Source organism: Harmonia axyridis, chromosome 5, assembly GCF_914767665.1.
Source record: "Harmonia axyridis chromosome 5, icHarAxyr1.1, whole genome shotgun sequence".
In the NCBI taxonomy this organism is placed as follows: Eukaryota; Metazoa; Arthropoda; class Insecta; order Coleoptera; family Coccinellidae; genus Harmonia; species Harmonia axyridis.
Window position 1 is genome coordinate 33,705,263 of NC_059505.1, and position 26,381 is coordinate 33,731,643.

The 26,381-nt window shown below is 35.7% G+C and overlaps 1 protein-coding gene across 6 annotated transcripts in view; it reads right to left on the minus strand.

Annotated features, from left to right (window-relative positions):
- LOC123680679 (transcription cofactor vestigial-like protein 4) overlaps positions 1-26,381 on the minus strand; it is a 56,123-nt gene that overhangs the window by 22,989 nt on the left and 6,753 nt on the right. For 5 of the 6 annotated variants that reach the window (XM_045618695.1, XM_045618698.1, XM_045618701.1 and 2 more), the window contains exon 2: positions 22,051-22,140. In XM_045618695.1, the coding sequence (XP_045474651.1) occupies positions 22,051-22,140 (90 nt within the window). Of the gene's footprint in view, positions 1-22,050; positions 22,141-25,698; positions 25,745-26,381 lie in introns of those variants that run through there. The other variant, XM_045618696.1, reaches the window with a different exon arrangement.

A 26,381-nucleotide genomic window follows, 5' to 3' on the forward strand; every position in this document is an offset into this window, starting at 1 on the left:
CCTACTTTGAATGCCATCGATGGATGTTATCGGGGAACACAGATTTAAGAGAAACGTCAAAATGTTACCAAAATTGCACATTTTTGCGTGAATTTTTCGAGAAAACAAAGACGAAAATGGAAAAAAGGGCTCCGTTACTTTTCCAGTTCATCTTTCGTGCGTCAGATTGAGCCAAAACATCTCGTCCCGACGATATCCTACGCCCGGTCTCGTTTCTAGAAGTTTTCACTTTTCGACGAAAATCGATTTTTTCGTCGAGTTTGAGAATAATTATAAAATAATCGGGGTGTTTTTGCGGAAAAACCCCGGTACCGTAACAAATGTCCGTCTTTCCTCTTTCGAAACGTATTATCGCGTCCCTTCCTACTCCCCTTCCAACGGTCAAAAAAAGTCTAAACTTTTCTTCCCTTTTAAAAAAACACGTTTCTTTCCCCTTTCCCCCCCATAGTACTGATTCCTGACTTAGTATATAGATAAGGGGATTCATCGAGCGCCGAGAGACTAAAGCATTCGCCAGTATGACTTTATAAGTAGTTTTCTCTAATTCTGTGGTATTCCGTTCATTCTTCCACATCTTGTAGAACAAAATCGTGCGAGAATATATCAGAAACGCACTGTTTTCATGGTTATATTTTATTATTATATGTTGGTACTCCGAACTTTCCGCCACGGCTTTATCTGTCAATTCATCAATTTGCCTTAAAGAAATCAGTTCTGCCAACCAACATTTTTCGATGCAAAAACCACTACATGATATTTATGGAAATATTTCATTAATTTCAATAAGAATGAAATGAATTAGAGAAAATAATGTATAATACTCGTACAGAAGGCTCATTCTACCACTCATTCATTCAAAAACTCGCCACTTCGAGGCTCGTTTTTGAATTTTGAACTCGTGGAAGAATATCAATGCTTTTTGCACTTGTATTATAAATAACCATTCTTACATTTCTATGAAATCTATTGGTAGATTTTTGTAGTTTCAGAAATATCTTTCCAAACTTTGCCAAAATGGACAAGGATTTTTTTATCAACGCCAGCATCTTCAGCACCTGTTGGAAAACAATTTTCCAGAGCTGCCTTTACAGTTACAAAAATTCGCAATAGGTAAGCCGCCAGATCTATAGGATGCCTCATTTGTCTTACATCCTGGATGGAGAATTATGAAATCAAACAAAGCTTGGAGGTTTCTCAATATTAAGAAACTTTATTTTTCATTATTTTCCATTTTGTTATGATTTATAGCGATTTGATTTATATTTCTATTTAAAAAAAAATTGATATTTTCGGTTCCCATATGAAATAAGTTGTATAAATAAAAGTGTTTCTTGCAAAGTTCCTTCTCATTTAATCATTTTTTCATTGATGTGACACTACACAATAAAACTGCTGAAAATCAAGTAGCTTGATATGATTCGAGTACTTGATAAATACATGATTTGAGATTGAAAAACTACTACTTGACTCAAGCAGCCAAGCCAAGCCGTGAATCACAAATCTCAAAAGATCCTCCAGGGAAAGAAATTAAGCTCTAATAAATAAGTGATTTGCTGAGGTTGAAGCCTCTTTTGAAAGCAGAGACGAATCTTTTTACTAAAAAGATATTGAAAAGTTAAGAGGATTTTATGTTGGAGTATATGTTTTATCTTGAAGTCGACTATCCTCAATCCGATTCTAATTCGAATGTAAACGATAAAAAACCGTAAATTCTAACATCGATATCTGGCCACAAAAAAAAAACCCATCCTCCCACCGCTTATCGCCCAGCACAGATCCGTCTTAGCCCCCTCGGGCCGACCTAACCTCACGCCCGAACGTAGACTCATCCCATTCCTGAAATTCCTGCCGATCTCCCGAGGACGATAAGGACACGACAAGACGTACGCCTACGTACGTACGGTCTATCCCCGCGTACGAAATCGCGTGCGTGATCGCCCGGCCCGGCCAGAGATATTATTGATCGTTCTCACCGGCCGACCGAGAGAAAATAACAATAATCTCTTCATTGTTGGAATTCTTCGGACGGTACGACGTCCGCGTGGTCGTGCTGCCGCGGGCGCGTCGTAGAAATTCCGATCTCGAGAGAAGGAGAGACAGAGAGAGAGAGAGAGAGAGAGATTTCCGAATAAGCCGACAGGTTATTCCGCGAACGGGCCATTAGACTATTAGAGCGATCCTCAGAGTAATAAACATAGATAGAGGGAGCAAATGTCATTTTTAGTAAGCAAATTTTGTGCCCAACACGAACTATCAAATTCGACAAGAAGCGCGCGGAAATGAAAGCATATCAGTGATACGATATTTCACTCAATTCGCGAGTTTCTCCACAAAGAATGCACTTCTTAAGTCCCATAGTGAATCATCGTTTCATATCAACTCAAAATATATTGAATAAATACCTTAATATATCAAAAATTCAGAAAACAAACTTCAAGCGCGCCAAACGACGTGAAACAACCGATGACTCTAGAAGAGCAATAGTTACCAAACTTTGGATTTCAACAGGTAGATACAGGAAATAATAAATCTTCTGCTCATTATAAATTCGACAATTAGGAAAAATATCGGATTTCAAATATTCAAAATTGCATATTTAATCAGGAAGCACTCAAATAAATATATTTCATTCAATATAATATACATTCATAACGATATAGTAGAATTGTGGATTTGAAAATATATCACAATCCGACAACGTAATCTAATCATGTTGGGGACATGTAAAAATTGCGTATACTCCCTCGATCTATGTTTATTACTCTATGGAGATACCAGATAGTTGGGCGTCGTTTTACGAGATCGGCCTAACATAATTTCGTCCACGGCTGTACATAAGTTTTCCACGTTACGCGCATTTTCGATATATCGATATTGTTACGGCCAGTATGACTATAAGGTATCTTAAAAGAAAGTATATATGTAAAAAAGCGATTTGAGAAAATAAGCCATTTGTCGAAAATAGCAGTGCGGAAAATGATACTTTCCTGCACGACACTGCCGATGAGTGCGTGAAAATCGCTTATCGCAAAAGTTGCGAACAATATTTTTTTCTACCAAGGTAGCAGTTTAGAGAAAAGTCAATGATTTCTTGCACAAAAATATTTATAGTTTTTGTTTCATATCGCATTGAAAATTAAAAGGTTTTTCAATCGTATCTAAATTTTTATAAAATTTGACAATTTTGGATTTATATATCTGGTAGGTTGAAGTAAACGTATTGAAAATGCTTCAGAGACAAAGAATATTTTGTAAGCTTTCAGTGAAAAAGTTGCACGACTATAAATAAAACTGCTGGTTGAGAAATTGAATGAGAGATCTGTCCATCCGAACTACCGAAGTTTTTTTTTGAAACTACAACAATCGAATACACTTCACTAATAAAAGGCGCATAGATCTATCCTTATATCAATCAATTCCATTGATTAGAAATGAATACCGTATTCCAAACGAAAAAAAGACAGTAATTGAAGAATTTAACAAAATACAAATGGAAAATATTGAGAAGTATAGTGATAATATTATATGAAATCAACAGAACATACCTCAGGTCATTCTGCAGCAAGGTATCGACCTAAACTGAATCATTCAACATCGTCAAGACGGTATGAATGAAAATTTCTGAACAATGATTGATATTCTATGCGTCAGGTATTGAAAGGTACATTTTTATTATCGAAAATATTTCATTATGCCGCAGATAACAACCGAGAAGGCGATAACCAATTAAGTTAAACGGTAATTCAATATCAAAGGAATGCTTTGGTGATATGGTTCCGAAAATTTCCACATACAGGATGTGCTTCAACATCTTAAGTTAATTAAGTATCCTACCTTCATAAATTCAATGAATCAAGTTGAACGAGAAGCTTGGACATCATTTGTTGCAGTTGTAGAAAATTTTCTAGCCACACATAAAGCTCAAAACTATATTGAAAAGGTTAACAAGATGCTTGATGGTTTCAAATCCTCAGGGTGGAATATGAGTATTAAAATACACTATATACACAGCCACTTAGACCGTTTTCCAGAAAATTTAGGAAAGTGAGGAACAATGTGAAAGATTTCACCAAGATATTAAAGTTATGGAGGACAGCTACAAGGAAGATGGGACATGCATATGATTGCAGATTACTGCTGGAGTTTGAAAAGTTACTGTTTGAAGAAACATTCAAGAATGTCGCGGAAAAGAAGCTTTCGAAGTGTTGAGTGACCATTTGATTTCTTCAATGTTTTTTTATGTTTGTGAGTAACACATAATATTGTATTTTGTATAACTAAAATAAAAATTTTAATTTTGTTTACTACACTTACGGATTTGAGTTAAAATATTATTTTATACAGTATTGTATGGATGATCCGAAGTACCGACCAATTGGTAAAATGATTTGTATAATTCGAACAGTCTGAACTATGTAATCCGAATAGAAGAATTTGATTCCTTTGGGAGTATCAGGAGAAGGACTAAATAAACATTTTGATTCAGTGGAATTAGTGAACAAAGTAAATCGTACTATGATCCAATAGATGAAAGAGAAAATCAAATATGGACCCGAGGTGATGACGAATAAAATTGAGACACAGAGTTTTAGGAAGATGATGAGATAGTTGCTGATGTCACTGAGGAAAATGATAGCTTCGACAGCGACGATGAACCTGTTCAGAAAGTGTCCACTAAAGAGGCGATCATATCATTCAATTCATGTCTTTGATGGACAGAAATACATATTTTTATATAAGGTACAGACAGCATTTTTTCCATGAAAATGAGTTTGCATGCTCTAGAAATGTTTCTATAATCCGAACGTCGTTCGGATTATAGAAATTGCGAATTATCTAAAATTGTATATCTTCAAAATTTGAGCTCCTAGGTAAAGATGAATACGTTATTTGAATTCAGGACATCAAATTGATACAGAATCAGCTCAAAAAACCTCGACACCAAGAGAGCTATTCCCTGTATATTATCATCACTTTAAATCACAACTTTAGCATTTTCCGCGAAAATCGAGAAATCGATTTCCGTCGAAAAGCTCCAGATTTCGAAATGTCCATCTTGCGATATTAATCAGATTCATCAGAAGCGTTATTGCCACACACAGCTCCTATCTCCGCGTGTGTCTGTAAACGTAAACAAAACGCCGGTTCCCGTCCGAGATCGCGGGCTCATTTTCGCCGAAATGTTTCCATAACAAACGTCGGGAGCTGTCATCAGCAAGAGAGGCGCTCGCCGTTGAGAAACGATCTTTCACAACGTACGGACACACACACACGGACAGGCCGGATTCTGGGAACGCCAAGCGGGAAGCTGTCGAAACGGAGAGGCGATTGCGTATTTTCGGGCGAAACGGGGACGTCGCGAGAGATTAAAGACCTCAGCGGATCCGATAGGGTCGATAACATCCCGCCGGATCGATAGGAGATCTGGCGGAAAAGCGATGTTGCCAGTTTTGCGTTTTTGCGTCGAACAAATGTCGATGGAATTGAAAAAAAAAAATTCGGGTTACGATTTACGATCGAGAAACCTCTAAGATGCTTACCGCAGTAGTGAGCGAAACGTCAGGTGAAAAACCAAATAGAAATTTCCAATTATTTCGAAAAATTCGGCCGTTAAAGTCAACTTTATGCATTATTTTTCCAATATAGTTAGTAAGCTTTAGTTATCTGCATCTCGCGTTGTATAAATCCGATCAGGTTCCACTAACTGGCGTTAGAAAGATGAGATTTCGTACTACAAAAACTTTTCTGACAGTTTTGTGATTAGTCGACTCAGTTTAAGCCCGCCACTCACGAAGCGTTTTTTCGACACTTTGAACGCCAGGCGTCCAAGAGATTCCAGTCGGGCAGTCAAGTTCATTCTCTGATTTACAGTCGTGCGGCCGTGTCCCGAGCTGCCCGACTGTAAAATTATCCGAACCCTCGAACATGGGTGCCTCGTGAGTGGCCGCCTTTAGTTTGATCGCCCGTCAAAGTGGACACTAGCAAAGAGAAAATACCCTAGATTTTACAATTTTCCTTAGATCGGGGCTAAAATGCAAGCCAGGCGGCTGAAAATGTATATGAGGTTAATGATGATGATACTGTAACAGCCAATCATGCGCAATTTTGGTTTCGTCGAAGCCGTTCCGGTAATTTCGATGTCGAAGATGCACCACGCACTGGAAAATGCCAATTGTCGGAAACGTCGATAAAATCATGAACATTGTCGAGTCCGACTGTCATGTAAGCAATGTTTCGATTACCCAAGAGCTAAAGATTGCACCATTGGAACCATTTGCATAAGGCTGGTCTCAAGAAAAAGCTTGATGTATGGGTACCACACGAGTTAACTAAAAAAAAAACACCTCATGGAGTGAATTTCCACTTGCGAATCGCAACAAAATTGTGCCATTTTCGAAGCGGTTGGCGACTGGTGTTGAAAAGCGGTGAGCCGGCGGAAACAATTACCAAACTAAGATTGACGGCCGGGAAGGTTTTTTTTTTGGCCAATAGGAGAGAAATAGTGTTTCATCAGGACAACGCCAGGCCACACACATCGATAGTGACTCGCCAGAAGCTCAGAGAGCTTGGTTGGGAGGTTCTTATGCATCCACCTTATAGTCTGGACCTGGCACCAAGTGATTAGCAATTTTATCAATTATTACCTCTCAATATCTTTGAAACCGATGACATTTTTGAGAAACCGGGATGATTTTTGATGGATCTTCGGCTAAAAAAAACTGCATTGGAAAATATAGGATGTCCCATTTGAAAAACACAAAATCTCCCCTATATCTCTAAAACCTTAAGTGATTTCTACGATCTGTTATGATTATCATATAATCCAAAAAAATTACTGAAAACAATGTTTCAGAATTATTCGAATATCTCGAACAGAAACCATGATATAGTCATTTTTTAGAAAACGCCCCGTAACTCGAAAACGAATCGAGATATCTATGATCTTTCTAATACTTCATTACTTCGTAAAAACAAATCGTCCTTGAAGATTTTCTCTAAGTCTTATAGTTCTCGAGATACTTCCAGCAAGCATCGAATTTGGGACACCCTGTACAATTGATTGAATGAATGTACTCTGAAATACAGCCAAATTCATGCGAAAACTCGGGTTGACGGAATGCAGTACGTACGGAAAAATCGTTGTGGTCATAACAATGATCTTATTTTCCATACCTAATGCAACAATTCAAATAATAAAAACTATGCCTCGATGAATAATTCACGTGATTTCCATTCTTAATTCGTATCGTACCCATTGGAAAATCCTACATATTGGACAATAATAATAAACCCACATAAACCAACATTCCAAATATTCCTGTCGGACGATTTCTCCCCATCTAGACGTTAATGTCGTCAAGTGCGTTCATGGAATAATTGAATGAGACATAAATTCAAACACCGAACCGTAAATCTATTTGCATAATATTATTTACGATATAAACGCTTCGTTATTATCCATTTGAAAACCGTTTTGCATTGCAGAAGTATGATCCATCGTTCCTTATAAACATCATCGGAACGCATTGTGCTGACGTCTAGGGATTCACGGCTTGGCTTGATATTCAAGCTACTAGACTTGATATGGGCTTGACTTGAAATCTTCAAAAAAATTCATCAAAATTCTTCAAAAAGGTGCTTTCTATTTTTCTCAACTCAAGTTCAAGTCAAGACGTTTTTAAATGTCAAGTATATATTTATCAAGTACTTGACTTGACTTGAAAACTATTACTTGATTTAAAACTTGAGTTGATTTCAAGTAAAGCTCAAGTCAAATGACAAGTAAAATAGTGGAAGAGTACTTACTACCAAGTACCTTTGAAATTTGTCGGATTCGAATATTATCTTCTAGATCGATTCCACATTGCCTTTTTCACTATTTTCGCTGTTATTTCATTATCGATGGATATTTTGAAGCGAAGTTTACGATCTTCAAAATTAGTTATCGCAAAACCCGTAATCCCTATTCAAAAACAAGGAGTTGTGCTCACCTTCACCTTCACTTCAAAATGACTTAGTCATTTTGAATTTTAGTTTGGTTGATTATTAAATTTGTCATTTTTAGAATTGGAATATATTCCAAGACAAAAATAAACTGAATATATAATACAGATATATTATTGTGAAGGATTAGACACAAAGTTGTCAAATTATTTGAAAGCTATCAAGTGCTTAATAAATGTCAAGTCAAGTACTTAATAAATAAATACTCGACTTGACATTGAAAAACTACTATGTACTTGACTTGAACAACTACTATGCTCTTGACTTGAACTTGAGTTGATTTCAAGTCAAGTACTTGAAATCAACTCAATTTCTAGTCAAGTTGTAGTGTTTCAATGTCAAGTACTTCATAAATAAATACTCTACTCGACATTGGAAAACTACTATGCTCTTGACTTGAACTTGAGTTGATTTCAAGTCAAGCCCAAGTCAAGTGGTTTGAAATCAAGTTAAACCTTGCATCCCTAATGCGAAGTTTACTTCCAAAAATTGATATTTAAGCTACTTGACAACTCTAGTTCTAGTCAAGTAGTAGTTTTTCAATGTCAAGTCAACTACTTAATAAATAAATACTCGACTTGACATTGAAAAACTACTATGCACTTGACTTGAACAACTACTATGCTCTTGACTTGAACAACTACTATGCTCTTGACTTGATCTTGAGTTGATTTCAAGTCAAGTAGCTTGACTATCAATTTTTGGAAGTAAACTTCGCATTAGGGATGCAAGGTTTAACTTGATTTCAAACCACTTGACTTGGGCTTGACTTGAAATCAACTCAAGTTCAAGTCAAGAGCATAGTAGTTTTCCAATGTCGAGTAGAGTATTTATTTATTAAGTAGTTGACTTGACATTGAAAAACTACTACTTGACTAGAACTAGACTTGATTTCAAGTAGCTTAAATATCAATTTTTGGAAGTAAACTTCGCAATAGGGATGCAAGGTTTAACTTGATTTCAAACCATTTGACTTGGGTTTGACTTGAAATCAACTCAAGTTCAAGTCAAGAGCATAGTAGTTTTTCAATGTCAAGTGGAGTATTTATTCATCAAATACTTGACGACTTGACATTGAAATACTACTACTTGACTAGAACTTGAGTTGATTTCAAGTCAACCTCAAGTCAAGTAGCTTGAATATCAAAGTATAGCCGTGAACCCCTAACACGAATTTTACTTCCAAAAATTGAAAGAATCGACCGTACAGAATCAAATTGAATCCGCAGAGAAAACCCTATCGAAAAATGTGGTGTAACAAGAAGTATTATGTAACCCGAGCCGCCATCTATGCGTCAAACCCGTGACGTATTACGTATCGAAAACAATTCGTAACCATCGCTGAATATTACCCTTTCAACGTCAATCGGTATTTTTCGAAACGTCCCGCAATCCATCCGTTTCTCGTACTCGCGTTTCCATTCAACATTCCTTCGGTCCGATTGACGGAGTAGAAGCCCCATCTCTTCTCGTCCTGTCGTCTGCTCCGTGCTCGAGACGTTCGGGAGTCGTAGATTAGCGTTCGGTATGGCAACAATTCGCGTATCGCGACAGCTTCAATTGAGAAATTAGCGGCGGAAATCGAGACCCACCGTCAGGGACGCATACCTCTATCGCCCCAAGGAATTTCGTCGGCATTTTCACGTCTCTCTCTCTCTTTCAGCGACTTCAAATCGTAAAAGTTTCGATTTCGTCGCGTCCTAAGCTTCGTTCACACTCGATCGATGCGAACGAAGACCTAGATTAATCGGTGCTCCTAAATTGGATGTACAGGGTGGGCAAATTTCGATGTTTTAGCACTACGTCTTTTAAACCAGATGAGATAGACAAAATGTGATACCCCATTCTCGGTTTTTTTTTCTGAGAAACTAACAAGGGTAGTATTCATTTTTGGCCAACTTATTTTGTTTTCGAGTTATAAGCGAAAATTGGAAAAATGGCGATATCGAAAAACTTTTATATCTCCGCTAATACTGACGATAGAGCTCTGAAATTAAAACATTATACAGGCACTTTTTAACGAAGAATCCAGTGGCGTGCTCGTATTTTCAAAAGGGTTTTCAATTACGAAGCTATGACCCAAAGTTATGTTTTTTCAAATGGGAACACTATATTTCTGTGCCATTTTTGAAAACTTAATTTTTCCTGATTTCGAAAATATATAACATTGTATGGTTTGTATTGAAATAAATAACAGAAAATGATCAAAAACCTTTTTTTACCTAAGAGTCTCAATATTTCTATGGTTTCAACTGTTGATGAGCACAGCAAAATTGAGCTTTCTATAACAAGAGCAGTGAAGAAAATGAACTCATGCAGTTTTTATGACAACACGCTGTCATGCAAAATTATCGGTAATTTTGATGCACTTGTGCAATTACTTACGAATATTTCCCTCCTGTCAAAAATTCTATGTATCTGGAGAACAATTATCGAAAATTACAGCGATAATTGCATTGTAGGAAGCGAAACTGCACTGCGATAATTGTTCTGTTCATAGATGCATAGTTTCTATGCATCTTACACAGTTCGAATCTATGGCAATTCCATTCTACATCAGTTTGACAAGTGATGTAACAGTTTATTCGGGAAATATTCCCCCGAATTACACTCGTGCATCAAAATGACCGGATAATTTCGCAAATTATCGGTAATTTTGATGCACTTGTGCAATTACCTACGAAAATAGTGAAAGAGGCAATGTGGAATTTATCTCGAGAATATTAGTCGTATCCGATACATTTTAAAGGTATTTTTTTAGTATTTTACTTGTCATTTCGTTATCGATAGAAAGGACCCCGCACGTTTAGTATGGGAAATGGCTTTCCGTGAATTTGGCTGAATTTTTGATATGTTTTAGTTTTTGATGAACTGATCAGAAGTGTCCTCAGCCACAAAGCTCAAAAATGGACAGTTTTCGAGATATGGAGCTTTGAAAATGGATTTTTTGCAATTTTCGGGGTTTTTGCTCATCAATCGGGGAGCTCTCATTTCTGGTTGGGATGGAATTTGGATGTTCGGCGGCCAGAACCCGACTGAGAAATGATCTTCTTTGGTTATATTAGGCAACGCCATCGATAATTTTTTATACACTGCTCCACTTTGGCTATGAAATGAGATACAAAATCCAAGATCTTCCATACATCTTTCCATGCCACAAGATGACGCCAGAATAATTCACATGACCGAGAAACGACATATTGTGAGATTTTTTTAAGAGAGACCATAATAACTGAATCCTCATATATCTGATGCCCGATATTAACCCACGAATTCTTGAAAATACAATTTTTTTTATGAACTTTTTGAACTTCACACATACGAATGAATACATATTTGATATTATTGGACATCAGATATATGAGAATTCAGTTATTATGGTCTCTTTTAAAAAAATCTCACAATATGTCGTTTCTCGGTCATGTGAATTATTCTGGCGTCATCTTGTGGCATGAAAAGATGTATGGAAGATCTTGGATTTTGTATCTCATTTCATAGCCAAAGTGGAGCAGTGTATAAAAAATTATCGATGGCGGTGCTTAATTTAACCAAGGAAGGTCATTTCTCAGTCGGGTTCTGGCCGCCGAACATTCAAATTCCATCAAAACCAGAAATGAGAGCTCCCCGATTGATGAGCAAAAACCCCGAAAATTTCAAAAAATCCATTTTCAAATCTCCATATCTCGAAAACTGTCCATTTTTGAGCTTTGTGGCTATGGACACTTCGGATCAGTTCATCAAGAACTACAACATATCAAAAATTCAGCCAAATTCACAGAAAGCCATTTCCCATACTAAACGTGCGGGGTCCTTTTGAAACGAAATTCCAGAATCAGATAATACTCGATAAAATCTTCAAAATGAGGCATCGCAACACCCCTCATCCCTATTCAAAATCAAGGGGTTGTACTCACCCTTGTTAGGGAGATACAGTTACGAGGATGTGAAGAGCAGAAAAGTAATTCCCCCTCGAATCGGAAATTGACGGGTCCGAGAGATTTTTCACATTTTCATTTCAAAGCCGGAAAATCGAAGTGTTAAGTTTACGTTGGACCACAGTCAATTTTTAACACATTTTAACAAACCGTATCGCAAAATATGAAGCATTCGCGAACAAAAATTATATAGCAAAAACTCATTACCTTTTCATATAAAATCATCGCCTGAAGTTTGTCGCAATCATTCACTAACAGCCTAATGTCACATACAGTAGATTAGCAGATAGTTCATTAATTTTAACAAGCGGTTAAAAGCAATCAAATGAAAATGTCGTTGCCAGACTCTCAGAACAATACTGCTCACAAATTTTGAGATTCTTTTTCGACCCCATCATTGCATGCTGGAAGATTAATTATGATTCATCTCTTTGCTAACCCTAGAGATAACGTCGAAGGCTGCGCAAATCTCAGAAGAAAGGCATCCAGCCATTCTACGCAGCCACCAAGTTCCGATGTGGGTGTAGCAGGTGTATATGGCAGGGATCACTGAATTGCCATACGTTAGATTCCACCCGTGTTCCCGGGATGAAACACCGCAATCCAACGCCTTGAAAATTGTCTGAGAACGCATCGCCAGAATTCAAATTCAAATGAAATCAATATTACATACGGGGCATTAGCAAAAAGTGAGAAAGTTTTTAGGGGGTGAAATCTTTATCGATAATTGAAGTGGGACTTTCATGTGAACTGAAGCTCTTAAAGATTCACTTGAAAAGTTTAGGTTTACAAAAACGAGAAAGTATTTTTATTAAATTTGTTTCTTAAAATTTCAGAAGAACAGTAGGAATGGCATATTGTTAGAATGTTTTTTCATTTCCTTCAATACCACTATTCCGTAGCAACCAAAGCAGTCAATTTGTAAACTCTAGCCATAAGTTACATGACATTACTGACTTCTAGGTCAGATAAGGATTTGTTACGAGAATGGATACCTTGGTTCTTTTCGAAGGATCCATCGAGCTAACGCTCCAGGGTGGTCAATGGACTAGTTTTCATTTTTTCGTTAAGGATTAATTCTAAAAATTCAAGTAAAATGAAACAAACATGTGGAAGAATCATTGATATATCTCTAGAAATGAAAAAGTTATAGGACTTTGAAGTTGCGCTTGGAAGAATAATTTCATAGTCTAGTGTGTGACATCACGCCACTTACACGAGGCGACTGGTATTCGCAGAATGCTTACGAATTCATTGGTGTACAATCACTTGTACCGTTCTTGTCGTGTTTTGTGATTCATACCGGCTTTTATACGGGCCGTAAACATTACTTTTTTCTCTTTTTACTTTTTACTCCTCACATAAATATGTTTTGCCATTCATAATGGATAGACTTCAACAACCAGTACTCAACTACAAACTGTTTATGAAACGTTTTTTTAAATAAATCATCGTTATAAGTTGAACAATGATGGAGCAAACTCAAAAGTAGATACTTACTTGAAAAGTTTAACTCCTTTTATTTAAGCACTGACATAGGATGGATTTTAAGAAAAAAACTCCATCACTGCGAATATATCTATTTTAGGCAAATTGTCACTTTGTCCTTTCACGAAGCCTTCTTCCATTATGGTGACATAAAAACAAAACTCGAGTTAAAACTACACTGTACAACTACAAACGGCGCGAGAGCCTTGGCGCGGCTAAGTATTTAAACGTAATTTATGGTGTAGCGATCACAGGCAAGTGGCGTGACGTCACAGACGAGTTGGAGACCAAAGACGTTCCGCGCTAAAATACGTAAATTTAAATTGGATTTATTGGTGGATTTTCAAAATTCTTTCACTGATTTATCAGTTTTCTTCTATATTTTAATTATATCGTGTCAAATATAGTATTATCAACATCACTAAACTAGTCCAATATTCCACAGTAAGCTGCTCGGTTACGCCGACCAGGTGTGAACGCGGCTTTATCGCAGAAGCGCGTTTCGCCATAACAGGTGTTTTATAGGCGTTTTCCAACCGACGGGTGCATTCTTAATGTTGGAATTGATGTAGGGGCTAAGCGGAATGAAGTGGTTCATACTTCGATATCTAGGTTAGTAATACTGATGGACGGAACAAATTTTTGCCTTGACATACAAGAGAGAGGTACTTGGAGGATGTCAGAATATTTCGATTATACAAGGGTTGTTCAATTTTTCAGAAATTCCTTTGGGGCCAGTGAATGTATTGCCTAACAATATGTACTTTAAAATAAACCCCGGTATTTAGCGGATCGCGGTATCTACATGTTTATTTAAGTCAATAAACATTATAATCTACAACCTAAGAACCTCTGAAGATGCCTACTTAAGTCATAGGCGAAACGACAGATGGAAAATCTTACAAACACGTCAATCAATAAATCCCGGGCTTGACGCAAAGATATAGAGATTCACGGCTTGACTTGATATTCAAGCTACTTGATTTGGGCTTCACTTGAAATCAACTCAAGTTCAAGTCAAGTAATAGTTTTTCAATGTCAAGCCAAGTATTTATTTATCAAGTAACTTGAATATCAAGTCAAGCCGTGAATCCCAACATAGATGGCACCGCCAGAGCCATCCCACTTCCTTTTCTAGTTAGTACCGAGCTTCAAAAGATGCGTTTCAAAATTTTGGAACATATAGTTATTTCTGGATCGAGATCTGATAAAGTGACGCTACATTCATTGTTGTTTGAAAAATAGATGAAAAATAGTTACTTGTATTTTTGGAACGCTGTTTTTCCAAGGGAAAAGCACGCTTGATAAGCGTTACACAGACTCTGTCCATCGACAATAACGGTTAGTAGGTAATCCAGGGAAAGAAATTTGGCTCTAATGAAGAAGTGATCGCCGAGGTTGAACGCTACTTCGAGAGCAGAGACGAATATTCTTCAGAAAAGGTATTGAAAAGTTAGAGGGGCATTGAAGATAACGATGTAGCCCAATGAAGCCAAATTTTCGAAAAAAAAAAAAAAATTATTTCTTGGGCCCGGAACCTATTGTGTAAAGTGTATTGTCACGGCTGAAGAAAGCCAGAAAATTCCCAAGTCTGCTGGGATTAAGTTAGGTTTGATTAAAGGCTCGAAACAAGATGTTCCTACAGAAGAATAAAATTCAAAATCTATAAATTTCCAATACGTTTTTTTTTCAAAATCCGTTTTCGCGTGAAAAGAGCCATCCGGCCGGCGAGTCGACGAGTGTCACGTGATCCGCGGATGGATTTTGGGTCGAGTCCAAGGGTATCCCGGCTTTATGAATGGGAAACTATAAACGGAACAAAGGAAACTATTCACAATCGTTTAGCGTTTCCGCATCCGCCGTCTAATTGACCGTATCGGATAAAGATCGCTTTGACGGCTCATTTGGCAACCGTGCATATCCATCTGTCGTTATACGACACATTCGCTCATTCCGAAAATGTTTCATTTATTCGGATTTATTGCCTTTTCCTGGAATTTACGTGTTTTTTAGAGTGCGTCCGATCGAATGATTTCCGTTAACAGAAATTTTATTTTTTTAAGCGCTTGTTCTCCGAAACGATCGCAATGTCTTCAGTTTTCTTCAATTTTGAGCCGGGATTGGTCCAAAACGATAAGGTTCAGCCCGCTGACGAAGAATTCGTCTTCCGATTATGTCCGTCCGTCTAGAAGAAAACTATAGAACGGAAGGACTAAGATGCATAGAAAACCTGATGTGCCTACTTACTTATGCCGGTAAAACTTTCAGACGGGAGATTTTTCTGATTTATACCTACTTGATTTCGAGAGATCGCGTCTGTTTCAGATGGCGCATACATCGTTTATATTTGACATTTCTCTCGATTCTCGGCTCTCGTGACCTTTGAGTACAGAACAATAATATTTTATATTCTATGCTCGTAACAATCTTTTATACTCTATCATTATATTCCATTCATTTCATTAAAAATTCGATAATGAATTCATATGAATTGTAATTTATTGTCAAAGTTTGTGAAGTCCAAAATCAGTATTTCATTTTTAAACGGCGCCAGGCAGACAGCGGGAATTCGAAAAGTTCTGAAAAGCGCCACCTTACAAAACTCTGGTGAAGCAGAACACTAAAGCAACAAGTGAATACCTCAAAAAATCTCAAACAAAATCGAATCAGTACACACACCAGGGATTTTATGCATCTTAGGAAGGACCAAGAAGCAGGCGGTACTTAGAGTGGGTGGAACTTCACCCATATCAAAAGTTAGCACGTTTACGTTCTTATGTAGTTTTTTCTTAAAATGGTTTGAAGAATCGCCACCTTAAATATTAGCACATCATTAAGGAACATCCTGTATATTGCTACGATGATACCAAGTACTGTAAAGTCTTATCACATATAGTTTCGGAGTTATGTATTTTATAATATATAGCTGGTCCATTTTAGTGCAGTAACCTTGGCATCCGATAGAACAACTATTTTCATGGAAAGAAATTTCTATAAACATATATCCCAACAAGCTTCGTTTTCGAAATACAAGGTGTTAAATTTGAAAAAAAATATCAGTTTTCACTTATAACTCTAGTATTGTTTTAATTTTTAGGTATTAAATCCTTGATAATGTAATGTTTCGAATTAGATAAGTGTCTCCGACCAACATTATCCAGTGGCGTAGATATGGGGTGCGATTATCCTTTTCCTATTGAAAATCTACACCACTGCCGTTTTTTCGAAAAAATTGTTTCATTTCTGAAATTAACAGAGCTTCATTTAAAAAAGGTCTCTTGAATCATTTTCATAGAATATACCATTTTTGAAACAATCGATTACAAAGCAAATAATATCCACAAAAATTTACAAAAATTAATTCTTCAAATTTTCCCATTGGTGATAGACGAAAGTACAAAAATTGACGTAATGTGTTATAACGCGGTCAGATGGCGTTCAATTGAACATTTCTGAAAGACACTCAAAAATAAGAAAAATTGTGAATATTTTTTTATTGTTTGAGTGTCTGATGAATTTTTTTTTGGAATTTTCAATTAAATGACATCTGCAACCGTTGTTTTACACTAGTACTTCCAGTTATCAATAATGGGAAAATTTGAAAAATTAATTATTACAGATTTTTGTGGATAGACTCGAGGATAGACTTTTATTTGTACTCGATGATATCGGAAATGGTTAAGTCTATGAAAATAATTCGAGAGAATTTTTTTCTCAAATAAGCTCTGTTAATTTCAGAAATGAAACATTTTTTTCGAAAAAAGACAGTGGTGTAGTTTTTCAATAACGAAAGGATCATCGCACCCCTATATCTACGCCACTGGATAATTTTGGCAGGAGACACTTACCCAATTCGAAATTATCAAGACTTCAATACCTACGAATTGAAACAATGAATGTAATAATACTAGAGTTATAAGTAAAAAACTGTTTCTTTTTTCTAACTTCAATACCCTGTATCTCGAAAACAAAGCTTGTTAGGATATGTTTATAGGAATTTTTTTCATAAAAAAAGTTGTTCTATCCGACCTCAAAGTTATTGCACTAAAATCTGGACCACCCTGTATTATTTTCGATATGATCATCAAAAGTACGATTTACCTACAAAGAGCAATGACTTACTGATTGGCGCTCTAACCTTCAACGCGGGTTCAAGCCCACCATGTTACGAATTTTACATTATTTCGTCAAACGTTGTGTTGACGATTTGAAATATTCTACGAAGAAGTAATAAATAAAAGCTAAAAGTGCAAAAAGGGCCACTTTTATAGCATGTCAAAGAAATTCTAATTGCCGAATCCGCGATTTCGGAGAATTTTCCAAATTTCAACTGGGGAAAAATGTCGCAAACGATCCGGCAACCCTGCCTCCCATCCAAACAAAGCAACCGTGTTTCCTCTCGACGAGAAGCCGGGAAGGTGACGCGAATTTGAGGTCGCAATAACCGTGGGTTACTCTCATGAGCCGCGCTGCTGCTGAGATATTGACTCGCACTATCTGGATCCAGATAAACTTTTTGCTTCGATGCGTTTTTCAGCCATAATTGAGATAGCGAAGGTGTCGATGGCCTAACTCAAGCCTGGCCGGCTCAAGGTAATGTGTAAATGCCATGGAAACACACTCCGTCGAAATTCGTTAGCAACGCGGTCGATTTTCGTCCCTGCGGCGTTGCTAGCGCGTGTTTTCGGCACGTGCAGATTCGAACGAATTAACGTCAATGTCACAAAAACTAATTGACGTCAATGTCACAAAAACGAAAGAGACCAATGACTGACGTCGAGGCTGCGACGTCATCGTCACGTGTAGTATTGATTGAGACGTTCGACCAATCGAAAGTCATTGTCGATCTGACGTAAGGTAGTCCCGCCTTTTTTGTTCGTTTGAATTCTGTGGTTCGTTTCAGATTCAGACATTCACATCGAATTTTATGAAAATCTATGCAGAGTGTTAGTGAATAAGTGCAACAAAATTCAATGGGTGGTTCTGCATGAAAAATAATGAGAACATGCCACGGGCGTAGCCAGGTTTCAGTTTCGGGGGGTTTCAAAACAAGGGCGTATGCAGAAGTGATAATAACAATTTTTTTCTGAGAAATAAATTAGTGTTGGGATTGTACCAACATTCTTATTGTGATTTTTGACGGACTTTCGTGCTAAAACATGAATATGGCATAGCTTGCCTATTTTATTTTAATTCATGTTGACGTCTTCCACATTTCGAAGGGGGTGGTTTCTTTGAACCCCCTGAACCCTGGCGACGCCTGTATCCAAATGAAATCTTAGAGGTAGTTAGTTATTGCTCATTTATTGACATGCAATTAAGAATTTTATGTTCATCACTGGTACGCATACGGGAATGATATATTTTAAAGAAAAAATGGCACGCCACTGGCATATTTCAAGCTATAAATCGTTCTCGAATTATTCATTCAATTTTTGACAAAAAATCTTTAATCTATTGTTTCGTGTAGGGCGCCATTTTTATGCAAAAAAATAAAACATCTTAACGCGTATTTTTCATTTATACCGGATTAATTTTTCAAATTGAATCATTCAAATATTTCGAAAAAGAAATGTTTCAAACGAAATATTTTCGGATTTAAGGAGAAAGTCTGTTTATGCTAAAACCTTTTCAATTCACTCCGCCCTTGTGGGGAGGAAGGGGAACAACTTTGCAATTTCAAATGGAAACCCCTTTTTTCATTGCAGATCCGTATTCTACGACAATAATGCAAAAGTTGTGTGATTGTTTTGAAATTAGCAAATTTACAAAAAAGCAATTCGATTCTTCTAATTCAGACAGCTTACTAGCATTATTTCAGATAAGTTATACTTAGGCATCAAATCCCCTCAGAGACTTCAGAATTTTTACATACAAAAGAAATATCTTTATCGCCTATAGAATTATTATACAAAGTGCCCACATAGATTGGTATAACTGGATTCGTGTTATACGATCATCCCCTCAGGCAGGGTGGCAACCATGGGCGCCCGCAGGGGGGGGCCAGGGGGGGCCATGGCCCCCCCTGAGATTTTGATTACCTCATTTTTCAGAACAACACCCTCAATATTACTTTCTCAATCCAAAGGGCAAGGAAAAAAGGAAAGTAATGGATTCACAACAATTTTCCAGTTTTCAATGGAATTACTATAAATACATCCATAATATATTAATATACTATACACATATCCATAATCGGCAAAGGTATTTTTTGAATTGAAAACTTTTTTAGACGCGTTGAGCACTTCTTGGGTGAAGAAAAATCGTGGAACCGAACGCAATCCATGCGTGTCAATTTAAAAAAAAAATCCATCTTATATATACTCTCCTATAGTCTTTAATAGATGAAGGTACGAAAAAAGTATTGGAGAAAATAGAAAAAAATTTACAGATTATAAAAAACAATAGTTTTTTGCGGAACTCAAGATATGCCTATACGAGACAGCAACAAGAACTCTGGAAATTTTAGTGATCTTTTGAAATTCAGAGTAGACGTTGGAGATAAAGATTTAGAGATCCAATGGCTGGTGAAATTCTCAGGGTTCAAAATATCATAAGAGACAAGTACAAGGAAGCAATTTATTTCCGTTGTGCCTCCACTAGGTTGAATTTAGTGATAAATGACATCAGTAAAATAACTGAGATTCGTAATAGCATTGGCACCGTTAATGACATTATAGACTTTTTTCGAGAGAGTACCTTAAGAAGAAATCTGATTCCAAATATTCCTTTGTTTTGTGAAACTCGTTGGTCAGCTAAATATAAATCTCTGCGAGTTTTCGCTGAAAACTTCAATACTATATTCAAAACTCTTTTTGCTATAAAATCTGGAGAAATCTCAATGAATTCTTCATCAACAAAAAGAGCTGCTCAGTTATGGACTGCAATAAACTCTTTCACTTTTGTGATTTGTTTGACGGTAGCAAGTAAATATTCAAATATATTGGAACCAAGAGCAAATACACTACAAGGTGTTTCTATTAATTTTGTAGATTTTCACCGTCATATAAATTTAATTATAGAAATATGTGGAAAACATCGCTCAGATGATGCATGCTTCACAGAATTTTTTTCCAAAGCATCAACTATTGCTCAGAGTCTCAATATAGAGATTGGAAAACCACGAATTTGCGGTAGACAAATATACAGATCTAATTATGAAGCAGATTCAGCTGAAGATTACTTCGAAAAATCTATATTCATCCCATATTTAGATCATTTGATTTCAGACCTTGAAACGAGATTCTCGAAAGAACATGTAATGCTTTTTTCTTTCTTCAATTTTTTGCCAAAGAATTCAAAATTACTAGATATTGAATCTTTCGCATCTCAGGTCAGCAATATGTATAACATTGAAAATTTAGAAAGTGAATTAAACATTTGGAATGAGTATTTATCTAAACCACAAATGGATGAAAACATAAAAATTGAATATCTTATCGGATAAATTTTCTCCTGCTGTCAAAGAATGTTATTCTTCTCCTTACATTTCCATGTACTACTCGTGCTATAGAGCGTAGTTTCAGCGCAGAAATAAATTTTAGATCAGAATAAAATATGCCTACTCTGTTGTATAGCGATTAAGTATTTTGTCTTCAGAATTAATATTGTTTTTATGAGTTGTTTTTTGCAATTTATGATTTGTTAATTTAGATAATATACTTGTTTGTTGTTTTTACATTCTGGAGCAATTCTGTGCTATTTTGAATCATATTTTAGTATCATGTTTTAAACTCCATTGTTTGTGTCATTCACTATATATTTCAAGATTTATTATTATTCTTTTATTATTTTTATGAACATGGTTTTATCGAACATATATGTATATATTTTTTATTTCGTTATTACTCGTTGTTTTTTCTTTATTTATCAGCAATTATAACAATTATTTCATTTCGTTCTCCATATTTTTATATTCATTTTTTTTGTAAATTGTTCAATTGAATGTGACTCTTTTTGGAAAGAGTTACCGTATTATTTTACATCACCCTATGTTGTTGATGTTTAAAAAAAATGTTGAAGTGGAAAACTTCATAATTTTTATTTTGCACAGCCCTCTTCCCACTTATGAATATAAAAACAGAAATAGAAAGAAACGGAATACTAATATCGCTTACGACAATCATGAACGCCTTATCAATTTTCAATAATTTTCATTTTTTGCCCCCCCTGAGAAAAATTTCTGCGGGCGCCCATGGTGGCAACCCCTTCAAAAATCTTATATGGCAATAGATGGCAGAATTATTCATAATTTTAAGTGTTTCACAATATATAATATAGCGAAAAAATTCCGTTTTGTGATTATTTCGGTAAAAATCGAGTTGTGGCATGGCCATCATGTTGACCGGATATAAATCCCATGGAACTTTTTTGGTGTATAACAGAAAAAACACTGTTCACTCTCACGGACTCTGACACAGTTGATTTACATCATTGCTCTAAGATCACCACATTGCATATGTATATAATTCTCTTAAGGTGTAACACTTCTGTCAGTAATGTCACTGGATTCTCTTATAAGGATGTCTTAAAACATGATAAACGACTAATACTATTCAACATCACGCAACTGGCCATATTCAGAGAAATCGAGCAAGTCGAAAAAAACGGGAAAAAAACCTACCTGAATGTGACAGCACATCTTGGTTTTCTTGGAGCATGGTAGCTGCCCTTGACAGGACATCTAGAGGCGATTCTGTGTCTTCCATATTATCTGAAACAATTGAATTTCCTTCAAATATTTGCGTTTTGATATTTTTGGCAGGATTCGTTGTACAGGGTGGGCAAATTTCGATGTTTTAGCACTACAACTTTTAAACTAGATGAGATAGACAAAATCTGATACCCCATTCTCGGTCTCTTTTTCTGAGAAACTAACAAGGGTAGTATTCATTTTTGGCCACGTTTTTTTGTTTTTGAGTTATTAGCGAAAATTGGAAAAATGGCGACTTCGAAAAACATTTATATCTCCGCTGATACTGATGATAGAGCTCTGAAATTAAAACATTATATAGGCACTTTTTTACGTAGAATCCCACTGGATTCTACGTAAAAAAGTGCCTATATAATGTTTTAAAATACGCACGCCACTGCGTGCGTATTTTCAAAAGGGTTTTTAATTACGAAGCTATAACCCAAAGTTATGTTTTTTCAAATGGGAACACAAGATTTTTGTGCCATTTTCTGAAAGCTTAATTTTTCCTGATTTCAAAAGTATATAACATCGTATGATTCTTATCAAAATAAATAACAGAAAATGGTCAAAAACGATTTTTTAGCACACTTCTAAATCAAGAGGAGATAGATCAAATCTGAAACCCCATTTTCGTTATCTTTTTCTGAAAATCTAACAAGAGTAGTATTCATTTTTTCTTTCGTTTTAGAGTTATAAGCGAATATTGGAAAAATGGCGATATCGAAAAAATTGTATATCTCCGCTAATACTGATGATAAAGCTCTGAAATTGAAACATTATACAGGCACTTTTTTACGTAGAATCCAGAAGGTAGCCAAAAATGAATACTTCTCTAATCAGATTTTGTCTATCTCCTCTGGTTTAAAAGGTGTAGTGCTAAAACATCGAAATTTGTACAAGCGGAGAATACGATTTTAAAGTGAAAGTTTGATTCGCCACTTTTAATTCATCGTTAGTGCCTACAATGGAATGTTCTGGACACGTCAATTAAATTCAATTATTAATTCCCTCAAAGAATCGGTTCTTCCCACAGAATAGATAAAATTTGAATCGGTTAACTTTACTATCTAATTGAAGAGATACAATAGAGTTGTTGACCTCTCCCACTGGTGAATCCATACCAGTATATGTTTGAACTGTGGAATTTCTATTGTAAGCTACCAAAATATTTCGAATAGAGCTCAACAATGGGATTCAACACCGGGTAGAAAGAGACGCAAAGGAAAGAAATTCCGAAGATACCAGATTTGTTGATAACAATAAAATATTTTAAGCGATCATCTCTATCAAATATTTGTAATTTTCGAATTTTGAGCAAGGAATGGTCTTAAACGATAAGGTTCTCCTCACTGATGACGAATATGTCTGTCTGCAAGTTATCTTTCGAACGGAAGAACATAGAAACTTGTAATTTTCAGTGGACGATCGGTAAAAGTGACAGTTCCAAATCTTTTTTTCTGTTAATTTCAAAACAACATATTCGATCGAGATGAAATTTTACGTTTGGATGTAGAATAACAATTTCAAGCCTTGTGCAGAATTTTATATTGATCGCGTAACCAGAACCATAGAATATTCAAGAAGAATATTGAAAAAATTACCAAATATTGAGTTGAAGGTATTGAAATGAATAAATCATCAGAACCATGAAAAATTCAAAAAGATTATTGGAGAAGATATTTTCTTGTTAGTATAGTCAGTAGCTTCTGAGCACTCGTTCATTTATGCGTCAATCACGTCATATAAATAGAAGATCATAAAAGGTACAACTTTTTTACACGACAATCAGAAAATACTCATAGAAAATCTTATTTTGTTCGAGTATAATTATCAAACGTTATTACGGGGTGTTTCTAAATTCATGCGACAAAATTCAGGAGGTGAATGCTCGTATGAAATTAAGATGAGTCTTTCCTATATAAAAATTTACCCAGCCCACCCCTTTCCGAAATATCACCCTTAAAAAGTGGTGACTAAAATTCAGTTTTATTTTTTCTAAAATTCCAGTGAAGCTAGAAACTTGAAATTCTGTAATTTTCGTGCTCTCACAAAATACTAACCACGGTATTTCTACAATATTCCTGTTGTATTATACGGTGGTGAAATCAGCAAACCCTACTTTTTTCGAGATGAAGTTGATAATTTCTCCACCGTATAATGCAACATATTGTATAAATACATTGGTAAGTCCTTTGCGAGTGCACAAAAATTAAAGAATTTCAAGTTTCTAGCTTTACTGAAATTTTAGAAAAAAAATTTTAGTCACCACCTTTTAAGGGTGATATCACGGAAAAGGGTGGGCTGAGGAAATTTTGTTATAGAAAAGACCAATCTTAATTTCACATGAGTATTCACTTTCTGAATTTTGCGCATGAATTTAGGACCACCCTGTACACTTTAAGAATTAAAACAAAAATAAATACCAGAAAAGTCGGTATACTATAATATCAATAATACAACCCAATTTCAGAACCACAACCAGAAAATATTCGACAGAAAAACTCCTTATTCTGTTTAAGAATAATCATCAAAGGTTAATAAGATTTCAAAACTTTACTATTACAATTTGTAACCCAAAATATGAACTATAGACCAGAAAATTCTGCATATCTACTATAAATAACACATTTTCTAATGACAACCCAAAAAAATACTCGACAGAAAATCCTCAAGTATAATTATCAAAGGTTAATAAGATTCGAAAGATTCACTATCAAAATAAGTAAACCAAATATGGCAAATAAAACAACTGTAGTTGACCGAAAATTCTGCATGCTTTAAATGAACAACATTTTCGAATAGCAACTTGATAACTAAAAAATATTTTGATTCTGCTGGAAAATAATTATCAAAGGTTAATAAAATCCGAAAGGTTCACTATTAGATTTAAAATATAAAAATAAGGGGCAAAATGAGAAATTTATACTAGAAAATTTGCATGTTATGAAACGAACATTTTCGACCGACGAACAGATAATATTCCACAGAAAATCTCCCTATTCTGTTGCAGTATAACTATCAAAGGCAAATCAAATTCAAAAGATTTACTTTTTCGATTAAAAAACGAAAAAAGGCAAAATAATAACTATATACCAGAACATTCTGCAAATCATGAAACGAACAATATTTTCGAAAGGCAACCAGAAAATATTCTACAGAAAACTCCTATTTCCATTCGGAAATAATCAAGAGATCTTAAAGTACTCAAAGATTCATAAACAGAAAAAAATTAAGCAAAGAAATTGAAATGAAATAGGTATGCCACTAAATTCTGCACATCCACATCGTATACAAGATGAAAATATATAAATATCAGTCTGTTCGAGTATAGTTATCAAAGATTATTGAAATTTCGGAAGTATATAATGAAAAAAAACTGCGAATAAGATAAAATAAAATAATATACCAGCAAATCCTACACATCGTATACAACTACAAGATTCAAAAACTCAACGAACAACAAAAAATATACCTCCTTCTACACGAGTATGACTATCGCAGCTTAATAATAACAATAAATAAATAACGAATTAGCTTCCTCTTCCGGCTATCCACGACTACTTCCTCTCTGCTTACCGGTAACGCAATCAGGAGTCCAAACGCGCATCATGCACTTAACACACTTCTCTCAAATATTCGAACGCTTCTCTCGCACGAAACGACCAAACAAAATGAAACGTCGTGAAGATATGAAATCAGTAAAATTTCTTGCACAAACGAAAGAGCGTACTAGGCTCGCATTCCTGAAGCCCTAAGGGTCCAACAGACGCAGATGTCGAGGCGGAGTGTCAAGCAGATGCTTGAGAAAACCATTAAAAATAAAACATTCCACCAAGTGCCGTCTATGTACTCTGATTGCCGATGGCATGTGAAGGTTCCATACGGTCCCTTTTCGGGTGCAACGCGCCAACCTTTATACAGGGCGTTTCGGGAAAACGTCTGGAGGGTGTTCCAGATTCGATTCTCGCTGGGAGCATCTCGAGAACTGCAAGACTTGGAGAAAAAATCTTCGAAGATTTTTTCGAAAGATTATGAAAGCTTATCGTAAATATTTTGATTCGACCTCGAATTACAGGGCGTTTCTGAACAATTACTGGCTTCTGTTCGAAAAAATCTAAAACGTTTTTTCTCCATTTCAGTATCGTTATGAGTTTATTACAGTACTAAAAACAGTGTACTGTAATGAAGTCATTACAGCATTGTTTTCAGTTATATTTTTCGTTTTGTGGTTGTCTACACTGACTTTCGATCCTATCAAT